Here is a 12,896-nt window from a genome sequence, read left to right on the forward strand (position 1 = left end):
GAATTTCCGGAGGATGAGGCCCAGAAATCAGGATTTTAAAAAGATTCCCAGGTGATTCTAATGTGCAGCCAAGGTCGAGAACCACTGCTGTAGAGGCTTGCAGCCTAGGAACAATAGGCTATACCCGTGGTCGGCAAACCACGGCCCCTTGAGTGTGGCTCTTCCACAAAATACCACGTGCGGGCGCGCACGTACAGTGCGATTGAAACTTCATGGCCACATTCAAGGGGCCAAAGAGCCGCATGTGGCTCGCGAGCCACCGTTTGCCGACCACTGGGCTATACCATAGAGCCCAGCTGTGTTAGGCATACCATCGGGATTTATGTGAGCGCACTCTATGATGTCAGCATGATGACGAAATCACCAGACAATGCATTTCTCAGAGTATACTCATCGCTAAGCGGTGCATGGCTGTAGGAACTTAATTTCAGGGGAACCCAAAATTTGGGATTCACCAGCTGATAGAATATATTTCTTAAATGCAGCGACTGACATTAGAACATATGTGTATTTGGCAAGTAAGGTCATTAAAAGAAGAAGAGAAAGAGGCAGAAAAGCTTGCCATCGACAACCACCATGTTTCAAAAACAGAAGGGCACGTTATTTTTTGCCAACAATCAGAAATAAAATCATTCCAGGATAAAAGAGCCCTTTATATTGACTGCATCTAGATTTATGCAAAGTATATCCCCGTGTCCTGTTTGTACCATTTTGCAGAGGACTGGTTAGATCGCACTTCGGCCAAGCAGTGTCCCAGGCCTGGCACTTAGAAAACAGCTCCCACCCCCTTCTCTTCCCAGAAAGGACAGTGCGCAGAGGAAATGCATGGCTTTTGTCATTCAAGAATAGATCGATGTTGTTGTTTTCAATGGTTTCCTGTGGAAGAAAAGCGTCCGAGTCTTCCTTAGGAAGAGTAAGGAAGAGAGAGAAAGAGAAAGCAATGCAAGCAGCAGAGAGACACAGATCTTCTTGGGAAAAGTGTTAAAAATGCCAGCTCCCACCTGTCCTTTGGTTACCCTGGAAGCAGCCAGCCAGCAATCTTACTAGAAGGCAAAGCAGTGAAGCTTGGAGCTGCCAAAGGCATAGACATCCGTTTACAACCCAGGCTGAGTTAAAACGCTGGTATTATATCCAGGTTCTTGAGTTTTCTTTAGGGAAAGTCATTGTGAGAACAAGTGAGGAAAGGAGGTAGGTTTGTATTCGATTTGAAGAGTATTTCTAAATGAATGGTTGGTTTGGTGTTTGTTAAAAGTTTATGTTTATCTGTAATACATAAAGGAGACTGCTTCTAGAAGTCTCAACTCTGTGTAGAACTGGAGCATGAATGGAGTTTTTTTTTTAAGTTATTAATATGGAAATTCACAATTACACATCTGAGTTGAGTAGAGCCAAGGAAATCAACTTGGTTGGGAGGGAAAGCAGTTACCTGTTCTTCCCACCCGTTTCCACCTGGTGGCAGTGTTTCCAGGTGTGCGATCTGCCATGGAGAAGCATCAGCCTCAAAGCCCTGAACAGGTTCAACAGGAGTCAGGGCAGATCTTCGTGAAAACCTGTTCTTCACTCTGCCCGTGCATAGTTCTAGTCTACCTGGAATTGAGGTGGATGCACGCTTAATGCATTGAATTAGCAGGTCATCACACCTCTGCTTCGAGAATAATTTTTTCTCCCCCCGCGCCCCCCCGCCAGATGGTGTTTTTTGGCTACATGGTCTTCAGCATCCTCTTTGGCCTCCTGGCTGACAGATATGGCCGCTGGAAGGTAGGTTGGCCTTGAAAGGTGATTTGAAATTTTCTTCTGTGTGTTGTTTTGTGGCCATGTCACCACTGCTTCTCTTTAGCGGACATTTCTCCTCAATACCCAAGATAGAAAGTGCAGAAATGCCCTCCTCTGACATCACTTGCCTGAATTCCAGGCCTATCTTCTCACTTGCTCATCTTTCCTGAGGCATCTGGCCCTGTACTAGGTCCCTATGGACCAGGTAGGGAGCTGGTGGATGTGCATAGGGAGAACATGTTAGAATGTGGAATCTGCACAGAGAAACGTAGCAGCTTCACGTTAGTTAACTTTGAAACTGAGCCACTTACTTATGGTCACACACGTACTGGATTGAACATCAAGACAGATCTATGTCTTCTGATTACAGACCCAGGTCTCTCTTCTTTTCTTGTCGGTTTTCTCATGGGGGATGCCTCTCAGAGCATAAACTCAAAGGGAGACGCCCCAAAGCAAAGCAGTAACAGACGTGGCTGTATGCTTGGAAGTACACAAAACAAATGTCATCAACTCTTACAATTTATATGAAAACACAAGTGTCTCGGGGGCTCTCTCTAAGGAGAATACCCGTGGCTTTCCGCACCCCCTGCCCCAGGCGCATTTTCCTTGCCTCTTTTTCCTAAACTCAAGGGCCCTCCTTTGGCCTCTGTAACTTGTTCCCTGAGCCCATGCAGCCCAGCTGGCTCACTTCTTCTACCTCTGTGACTTTCTAAATAATTTTTTTTTGTTTTTGAAACACACAGACACAACAACAACAACACAACCCCCCACCAATATCTCAAAAAAAAAAATGTAAAGAGCATAGAAAGGCATTTACAAAAGAAGTACAAATGGTTAAGAAACCTTGAAAAGCATTCAGTCACAGGAGTTATCAAAAGCAAAATTACGTAGTGTCAATGAAAAGAAAAGTGAATCTCTATAAACCTGAGAAAGAGTATTATTGGGGCCTTATTGAGGGCTATAGCCAAGAGCAAGCTTCAAGAAGCCTGAAACTGCTCCACATTTGGAGAAGTGAGTGGTGCTCGTAGAGGCAGAAAAGTAGGCAAAAGTACATCTGGCACCTCAGGAGTTCCAATTAGGGTGCGTACACCTCAGTATTTGACAGTTTTACATCAAATGGAAGGAATGCATCAGGAAGATAAGGTTGGGTCATCGTGGTGCCCCTGGAAAGAACGTATAGGAAAGATAAGGTTGGGTCTGGAAACCATTAAACTGCCTCGGAACTGTTTGAGATGCATTTTTATGTGGATATTGAAAGAACAGTTTTCTGTAATCATTGGCCTTTAATTTTTGAAGTTCTGCAGAAGGTGTGGAGGCTGGCCCCCATGGTGTGTGCCTTCGCGAGGAATTTAAGGAGGCTCATGGTTCTCTCCTGGGTACTGATTTAGACAGTACTTCATAAGCGCCCATCTATATCCTCAAAAGCCAGATATAATTTTTTTCTATCTAGTCTGTTTCAAACATCAAATTCAGAAGGGATTTTTCTCTAAGAAACCTGCACGTGTATGGCTACCCTCACATACTATTGGTATAGTTTTTCTGACCATCGGTTTGGCAGATCAGAACCTTGAGAATACCCATCCTCCTCATCTGACAATTGTCAGTCCAGAAATCTAGCCTGTTTGGATCATTGTAGAACTGCAAAGATTTATGCACTTTCATCATCACAGCTCATTTTTATAGAAAATGTGAAACCACTTCAAAATTCAATAACAGGGAAAAGGTTTATGCATTATATTATATGTATTATAGTACATCTTTCCAATGGAATATTTTACAGCCATTAAAAATATGTTTTCTGGCTCTGGCTGGGCAGCTCAGTTGGTTAGAATGTCAACTCAACAAACCAAGGTTGTGGGTTCAATCTCCGGTCAGGGCACATATAAGAACCAACGAAGGAATACATAAATAACTGGAACAACAAATCAATGTTCCTCTCTTTCTCTCAAAATCAATTAAACATTTTTTTAAGACACAGGGAAAATTGAATAAAACCATGTTAAGAGTATTTTCTCTGGGTTGGAGAATTAAGGGTGATTTATTTTAAATAGTTTTTTTTAAAACATATTTTATTGATTTCAGATGGAGAGATAGAAACATCAACGATGAGAGAGAATCATTGATAGGCTGCTGCCTTCATGCTCCACACTGGGGATTGAACCCACAACCCGGGCATGTGCCCTGACCAGGAATCGAACCGTGACTGACTGGTTCATAGGTTGATGCTCAACCACTGAGCCATGCCGGCCAGGCTCTTTTACTTCCATATTTTCTACTATGAACTTGTGTTATTCATACAATTAGAGAAAAAACAAATACCTTAAATTTTCTCCTTATACCCAACTCCCACACAATGCTTTCTGTGCTCCTGACATCCTTTTGAGCAGGGAGGGCACGTTTCTGCATTCTCAATGCAGTTGGGGAATTTCAAAGAGTGGCCTAAACTCAGAATTGTGAATGGGCCCTGGCTGGGTAGCTCAGTTGGTTAGAGCATTGTCCCAATACACCAAGGTTTTGGGTTCGATCTCCAGTCAGGGCACATACAAGAGTCAACCAATAAATGCATCAATAAATGGAACAACAAATCTCCCCCCCCCTTTCTAAAATCAATACGTAAATTTGGAAAATAATTATCAATACATAATTTTGGAAAATAATTATTTAAAACAAAAAGAATTGTGAGTGAAGTAGGGACTCTAATAAATGTGACAAGTCCAGTGAGCAAAAGTAACCTCACAGGGTGATGTGATCATAAATTTATGGTGGGCAGTCATGCTCCCAGCCTGTTACTTCTTTAAGCAAGCCCTGTCCATTGTTCTTGGGCATCCAGGCACACCCCTTGGAAATCCCAGTGCAATCCTCTTTTCCAGATCCCTTGGAGACAGAGGCGAGTCATAGGCACTCTCAACCAGCACAGAACTATCTGGCAATCCAACCCTAGAGATTTCCCGCCTTGCTTTCTCCGACCTCCATGGAATCTTCCTTAGGTTCCCGCCTTATTTCCAACCGCACCGCTGTCATTCCCCTGAGCATTTGAGATCTTGCTCCCCAGCAGCTGTCATCAGTTTGTCTCAAATAAACTCATAAAAATTATCTGCAGAGTCCACGGAATGTCTGGGCTTTCGGACAATAGAATGTCACGGTTGGTATTTGATGATTGGGGGAAATCAGTGAGCTCGCTGTAGGCCAGTCCCTCTGAGGAGCAAACACCTGGATAAAAATTAAAAATACCTTCGCAAGTGAGGGTCCCCCTACCTTCTATGGAGGCAGGTCCCATTAATGGCTTTCTTTTCATTGCTTCAGATTTTGCTCATCTCGTTCCTGTGGGGAGGCTACTTCTCCTTGCTGACCTCTTTCTCGCCCTCGTACATCTGGTTTGTCTTCCTGCGGACGATGGTGGGCTGTGGCGTGTCTGGCCATTCACAAGGGTAAAGACTTCACCTAGAGGACCCCTAGGGATGGATATGGAGATATATCTATCCATATCCATCCACACTGACACAGACACTGTGCTTAATAGAGTAATAACATCAATGAGTTGCAAATGTATCGACTTCACTTGTGCTAATTATTTTTGAACTTTTTGTTTTTAAGTGATGGCATCTTATTTCATTAGTTGCTATTGGCTCGTCAAAACGATGTTTGATGGTCAGGCTAGCAGACTGCTGGATTAAGCGTGTGTTAACTGTTTTGTTCCTAAGGTTGCTCATTTTTTAGACAAATACTATTTAGTTAAGACTAAATGCTCAACAAAGAGTGGCATATGAGGTCAGAAACAAAACTGTCCACCCAAACACAGCCTATGCATTTCTTGAATTTGTTGAGAGAGTTTAGTTTGGCCATAAGCACCTGGGACATTTAGGAATGACCATTTAAAAGTGCCATTGCCCTATAACTTAAGACTTTGTCAAATGAATTTGCAGAGCTGGGTGTGCGGCACTGAAAGATACCCTTGGATGAGTGTGCAGTATTGCGCGCGTGTGTGTGTGTGTGTGTGTGTGTGTGTGTGTGTGTGTGAAAGAGAGAGAGAGAGAGAGAGAGAGGAGAGAGAGAGAGAGAGAGAGAGAGAGAGAGAGAGAGAGGTGATGCTAAATTTTCAGCAATTTGGGAGCCTCCCTTAAATTAACAGGGCCTCTCAGGCTATTCTCTCCTGGGTGCCTGGGAACAGGTGCCCTTAGAATATATTAGGAGACTTCAAAGCACCTAATTGTTACCATAATGTGTTAGGGAAGGAATTGCTCTTCCCCGGGGCATGAGTTAAACACCACTCATGCTTCAGAGCCTGGAAGAGTAAAGTTAGTAGAATTTTAAAGTATCCCTCAAAGGACGCCCAATAAAAGCGCACGTTAAAAACTGAGCCCTTGCTAATAACTACAATAGAGAAGAACAATTAGAAAGCTGATGGGATATGAGTTCATGTATTCTTCTCGTCACAGAATGACGACATACTTACTTAGAAGCTGCGCGTTGACTGTCATTATTAGTCGAGGGAACTACCTGCTCTTGGTTGTATTTTAGTTTCCAAAGTATGTTTTAGAAAAGCAAATCAGACTTGGGAAGACATATTTCCAACATTTCTCTCAGCAAAAGAGATTGGCTAATACCTCTTAAATAGTAAGAGGTAACTGAAAATTCAATAACTTTGACTTCCAATAATGTTGGGCATAAAAGTGTTCATATAGCATCAGGAATAGAAATGTAAAGAAAAGAGCAGTCTTTACATTTAACTTCTTGTTTTCTTATGTGGATCTTAGCTGTATTAATCTAAAAATAAAAAGCCACAGTGACAGGCAACAAGTGCTCATTTGAGCCAAGAAAACAGGAATTCAGGAAGCACCGATCCCAGCAGAAACCCAGGGTTCTGATCGGGAGCTGAAGGGAAAGGGGAGTTATTACGTGACTGGAAGGAAGGCATTTCTATGGCTGCAGATAGGCTACAGAAGGCATTTCTACAGGTGCAGACAAGTTGACACGGTGACGAATTCTGAAGAATGACTTTAATGTCCTGCTTTCCTGTTATCTTTGCAAGCAGTTGTTTGGAACTGCTTCAGGCACAGTCCAAAGGTCATTTTGCCCATTTTTAACATTCCAGAGGTTTGAGAAGTAGGACATGCAAGGTGGTTGTCTGGGATGTCAGCTCCGACTCCATTTTGTCTGTTTTTTTGTTTGTTATCAGAGATGATATTTTTTTCCATTGATTTTTAGAGAGAGTGGGAAGAAAGGAGGGAGGGGGAGAGGGAGAGAGAGAGAGATATGAGAGAAACACAGCTACTGGTTGCACCTTGCATGTGCCTCAATTGGGGCTGACCACGGCAGAATCAAACTTGCAACAACCAACAATCAGGTGTGTGCTCTTGACCAGGACTTGAACTCTCGGTGCTTGGGTGCATGGGCCAGTGCTCTAACCACTGAGCAGCAGAAGCCAGGACTCCAACTCTATTTGGAAGTGGCTTCGTTTGTATTATTTTTCATAGCTGTAACAATTATATTTTGATGTATGATCGTCTAGGAAACTCTTCTGTTTTCCTTCAATGCTTGCACTCACTTATTCTGACAATACTTCACTTCTGACCCCAGCTGTGTGGATTTTCCCACACCAGCAAGTCTCTGGCGCCAGCTGGATGCCCTACAATTCATTCTGACACTAACCAGAGTTCGTGCGGTTCCCACAGATTAAAGGCCCAGTTCCACAAGACCCCCCACTTCGCACAGCACGTGCAAATAGCAGGTCCTCCGCGTACCCACAGCTGCTGGCTGACTTGGCTGTGAACTGGAAGTTCCCGCAAACCCCTTCTCAGGTTTGACAATTTGCTCGAGTGGCTGGCAGAACCCAGGAAAGCAGTTTACTTACTATCGCAAGGGGATTATTTATTACAAAGGCTATTTCATAGGATGCAAATGAACAGCCAGATGAAGACATACCCAGGGCAGGGTCCTGGAGGGCCCCGAGCCCGGGAGCCTCCCTGTGGAGCTGGGTGCGCCACCCTCCCGCACACGGCTGTGCTCAGCAACCCGACAATCTCTGAACGCCGCACTGCAAAGATTTTTATGGAGGCATCACTGTGTCGGCGTGCCTGAGGATGGACCCACTTGGGAGGCAGCACCGAGCATTCCAACTCTCTAATTGTGGCTTAGTCTTTCCAGTGGCCAGCCCTCCTCGCGGAGCCTGAGAGTTCCTCAGCAGAAGAAGCGGCGGCCCTACTGAGGCAGGAAAGTGGAACAGGGAACAAAGGCCCGAGGCTCTCCCTCCCCTTCTCCCTTTGGCTGGAACATCACGGACATGACCTTCACTGACCAACTGTTCCCCCTCCCCCCTCCCCTCTCCCCAATGTCCTGGTTGGGAGAACCAAAAGGAAATCACTATCCAGGGAGGAGAGACAAGAATGAGCCGGGAGACAGTCACCCCACCAGCGTCAGAAGCAGAGGACCACCCTCTCCCCACCTCGCCCACGTTTAATAAGAACCTCCCACCCAGACGCCCCCGGGGTGTCTCATTCTCCAAGGTCACCACTCCCACTTCTCCAGGGAGTACTCTCACTCTAGTAAATGCACTGTGCTTTGCCAAATCTCCGTCACGCTCTGGGATTCCTTCTTGTTCGGTGACAAGGACCTGGATCCGGTTGAGGCCTCCGTTTGGCCTCCCGGATGCTGCCCGGCATCACTGTCACCCGGGACGTTACAGGGTTTTAGGAGCGGCCCGGTCTCAGGAGCCCAAAGACGCACCCTTTGAGAACAGTAGACACGTCTACCATTTCCCAGGACGGATGTCCATGTTGCCTCAGTCTTTACACATTGTATGCGGGAAACGTATTTATCAGTTTTACGTATTTATACGTTCTACCCGTGTAGTAGAGCGCGGGACACGTATTAATATGTTTTTTATAGACTGGCGGTAGAATGCGGGTAACATATAAATATGTAAACTAAAGTTATCGTAATTTTACTGAACGTTGCCATTTGCGCAAAAAATTAGCAAAAATGGCCCGCACCACCTGTTAGTGCGCGATAAAAACTACCCGCAAACAATGTGTTTATCTCTGCGACAAGAAAAATTGTAACTGTTCAAATGAGTTATTTGGTTTTATAAAAACTAAATTATGTTTTCTCCCCTTCCTGTGTAGGCTGATCATAAAGACGGAATTTTTGCCCACGAAATACCGAGGCTACATGCTCCCCTTGTCCCAGGTAAGGTAAATGGGGACTCTCTCCAGCCTCCCGCACCTAGAGAACACGGGGTTCCAGGTGTCCTGGCTGGTTGACTGCTGTTAGAGGAGGTCCTCTCTGTGGCTTGGAATGCGGGGCGCAGAGGCCCCGTTCTGAGGTTTCCTGAGCCAGGACTCTGTCACCCGAATTTAGAGCATAGCACCCCTGTCCTCCCCAGCCGGAAACACTGCAATGGCTGATCTCACTGGAGTGACAGGAGCCCAGGAACACATCTGGACTGAACTTTCTCTAAGGACGGACAGAGCCACCACCCCCAGGATACTAGTGTCTGCAAGTCTGTCACTGACCCCTGCCTGTGGGACCAGGCCATGCTGTAACCTCCCTGACGAGCCATTTGTCCCGGGAGAGGATTGGGATGCTCTCCAGCCCCTCAGGCCCTGCCAGCCACTGATGAGAGGCCACGGCCACCTAGGTGCCCTGGTCCCGCCTTGGATGCCATCCTTGTCCAAAAGCGCTGACCTTTCAGAGGTCCCAGGATGAAGACAGCAGTAAAGTAGTAGGATACTGCTTTTAAATTACTTTGATTTTTTCTGATACTAAATTTAGGTAAGAACAACATAACAAATTAGAAACCTAACAAACGATAAATAATTCATTCCCCTCCCCCACCCCCACCCCAGATTTCTTCCTCTGATCTTTGTTGAGGTGGACACACACATTTTTTTTTTATATACATATATACTAGGGGCCTGGTGCACGAAATTCGTGATTATTTCATTGGTTGCTTCTTGCACCTGCCACTCAGTCCTTAGCATGCTTCCTGGTTATGTATTCTCCTTGCTTGTCTTATTTTCCAGGTCTCCTTGGGTCATCTAATTTATGCCAATGTTTTTAGCTATCGTTGTGCGTATGACCCCCCAAAATCTTTATCTACCACCAGGAGCACCTCCTTGAATTTCTGACCCAGGTGATCAGTTGCCTGAGAGCAACTTGAATATCCTACATGTTCCTCAAATACAACAGTCATAGAACTAATCTCTTCTTCTTCCTCTGAAGACTCTTATTTATTTTCAGTTAATAGCAAATCCTATCTCTTCAGTCATCTGAGCCACAAATTCAAGAACCATCCTTGGCCCCTCCCTTCCCTTCCCTTCCATTCAACGAATTACCAAGCCCTACTGGTTCGTCCCCTATAATGGGCCCTCAACCGCAGTGTCCATCAGTCCTGTCCCCTTGACTTCCAAAATGTGTGTCATATTCATGAGTTAAACATTTTTTTTTGCCACCTCATTGTTAAAATCCTTTTCAATGCCACATCATCTGTCCCCCGGCCCACTGCAATGGTTTGTTACAGCTCTTCATACCCATTGTCTCTTCAGAAAGGTTGTCCCTAACTGATCACGCAAGTCTCCATCCCATTACTATTATTTTTTGTACCCTTGTCACTTTCAAAAAAAAAATCTTGTTTGCATGTTTGTAGTAGAATTCCTTGGTGATAAGATAGTCACCCCTAAGTAGTCCCTCAAGGAATCTTTTATGATATTATCCTCTCTCCATCTCTGTGAGGTGGAATGGAATTATCAGTTTATTCTCCATCTTCCAGAGAGGAAATAATGTTCAGGCTGAACATTCAGAATTATCCTAATTCCTGACCAATGGGGCCTGGTTGTAATTGGCGGCCATGTTACTCATTGATAAAAAATGATCTCCAAGTTACATATTTATTTATTTATTTATTTATTTTAAAAAATACCATGAGTTAAACATTCTTTTTTGCCATCTCATTGTTAAAATCCTTTTCAATGCCACATCACCTGTCCCCCAGCCCACTGCAATGGTTTGTTACAGCCCTTCATACCCATTGTCTCTTCAGAAAGGTTGTCCCTAACTGATCACGCAAGTCTCCATCCCATTACTATTATTTTTTGTACCCTTGTCATTTTCAGAAATAATCTTGTTTGCATGTTTGTAGGAGAATTCCTTGGTGATAAGATAATCACCCCTAAGTAGTCCCTCAAGGAATCTTTTACGATATTATCCTCTCTCCATCTCTGTGAGGTGGAATGGAATTATCGTTTATTCTCCATCTTCCAGAGAGGAAATAATGTTCAGGCTGAACATTCAGAATTATCCTAATTCCCGACCAATGGGGCCTGGTCGTAATTGGCGGCCATGTTACTCATTGATACCCGGTTTCGGTCAAGTTACATATTTCCTGTGACAGGCAAAGTGTAAGCATTAGTTATACTATGTGACCATTTGTGAAAAAAGAGAAGAGCACAACACTATACTCTTAGTAGCTTGTATATATTGAGAACAGCTTTAGGAATATGCAACAAACTGAACACAGGTCCTTTCCGAGGAGAGAAATTGGTGGCAGGGAAGGAGGAGAAGAAAACCTTTCTAGAGTGTTCCCCTTTGTACTCTGAGTTCTAAACCAGTGAATTATTTACTTGAAAAAATAAAAGCCAGTGTGTGGGGTCCCAGATCTTTAAAACTTTGGTGACGTTATTGACCCTCTGCCTATGAGCCCCCCTCAGGCTATCAAACAAAACCAAGAGCAGTGAAGTCCCTGCCCCGAGTCAGCCAGGCCCTGAGTGGAACCGGAATGTGGGCTCCTCAGTCAAAGACCCTCTCTCCATCTCACCCTCTTCCATCGGTAAAATGCTGGGCGGGGCTGCTCCTGAGAGAGGAAGTCTGGAGCAGGTTTGAGAGGAGGGACTTCATCTTCCATTCTTGCCCCAGGTTTTCTGGCTCACCGGCTCCCTGCTCATCATCGGCCTGGCCTCTGTGGTCATCCCCACCATCGGGTGGCGCTGGCTCATCCGCATCGCCTCCATTCCTGGCATCATCCTCATCTTGGCCTTCAAGGTGAGGAAGCTCACTGGGCTCCCACACTCCCTCCCTCCAAGGGTCCAGTGGCCTTCTGGTCCCCTGCCCACCTCCTTTATTTAAATATCCATCTCAGTAAGCTTGGTAGAAAGGGCTAAGGTGCAAGGCCCGTCTGAAGGTGTGAACGCACAGAATGTGTCTGGGGAGAGCAGGGAGGCTGGGGTGAGGGGCGCTGGGGGAGGCTGGGGAGACAGGCCTGTCCAGCTGAGGAAGGGCCTCGCAGGCCGGGGCGCTGGGGATGTGAGAGGGCTTCTGTGCTGGGAGGCTGGCTCAGGGCTGGGTGGAGTCCGGGCAGCAGAGGGCAGAAAGGCAGTTAGAAAGTGTCAGGACACTCTGGTGGGCGATGAGGAAGACCCGCGCTGCCTATTGGCTGCGGGAATGGGGAGCCAGGTGCTGCCTGGGGCGATGTTTTCCTGAGGAAGCACCAGCAGCCTGGACTAGGTGTGAGGCACGAGGGGCAGGGAGCTGGCCTCGCTGATTCTCCAGGCCCCAGCCTCAGTGGAGACCTGTGCTGTTGCCAAGTGTGGTGCTCAAAGTACTCACCATCGGGGGGTAGGGGCCTCGATATTCAGGAGGCCCCTGTGGGTGCTAGAGACGCCGTCTGCAACGGTCTGTTGCATGGTGGGGAGGTCTTGGGATTCCTGCAGAGGCCTGGGGTGGCAGAGCAGTGACGGGGCACTGGGGGCCTCGGGGAGGGGGCATTTACCAACTAGACAAGAATTTCATTGTATTAACAAGTCTGCTGAGCCAAGTTGGCATGAAGTTTGGTGTCAGCCCGCTGTTGTCTAAGATGACCCCATGGTAAGGAGAGCGCAACCTTTTTTGTTCCAAGTCACCTGGGATGCAAGAGCGTGCCTGCCCTGTGTGCCTTTGCACTGGCCACACTCTCCCCGTCACTGGAAACTGGGGCGGTGTCGTTAGTACATGGAGGTGAGTCGTGTCCCTGGGCTCATAGCAGCTGCCGCTCTCCTGTTCTTTGTCATCTGTGCCCAGTTCATCCCTGAATCCGCTCGGTTCAATGTCTCCACCGGGGACACGCAGGCGGCCCTGGCTACGCTGCAACACAT

The 12,896-nt window shown here is 46.1% G+C and overlaps 1 protein-coding gene across 1 annotated transcript in view; it reads left to right on the forward strand.

The window, feature by feature from the left end:
* Positions 1–12,896, forward strand: part of SVOPL (SVOP-like) — a 61,589-nt gene that overhangs the window by 14,402 nt on the left and 34,291 nt on the right. Inside the window, exons 5-9 of the mRNA XM_015572691.1 lie at positions 1,687–1,758; positions 5,077–5,201; positions 8,895–8,958; positions 11,683–11,808; positions 12,823–12,896. The exon at positions 12,823–12,896 is cut by the window's right edge and continues 67 nt beyond it. Coding sequence (XP_015428177.1) covers positions 1,687–1,758; positions 5,077–5,201; positions 8,895–8,958; positions 11,683–11,808; positions 12,823–12,896 — 461 coding nt within the window. The remainder of the gene's footprint in view (positions 1–1,686; positions 1,759–5,076; positions 5,202–8,894; positions 8,959–11,682; positions 11,809–12,822) is intronic.

The sequence above is a fragment of the Myotis davidii genome, unplaced genomic scaffold, assembly GCF_000327345.1.
Source record: "Myotis davidii unplaced genomic scaffold, ASM32734v1 scaffold329, whole genome shotgun sequence".
In the NCBI taxonomy this organism is placed as follows: domain Eukaryota; kingdom Metazoa; phylum Chordata; class Mammalia; order Chiroptera; family Vespertilionidae; genus Myotis; species Myotis davidii.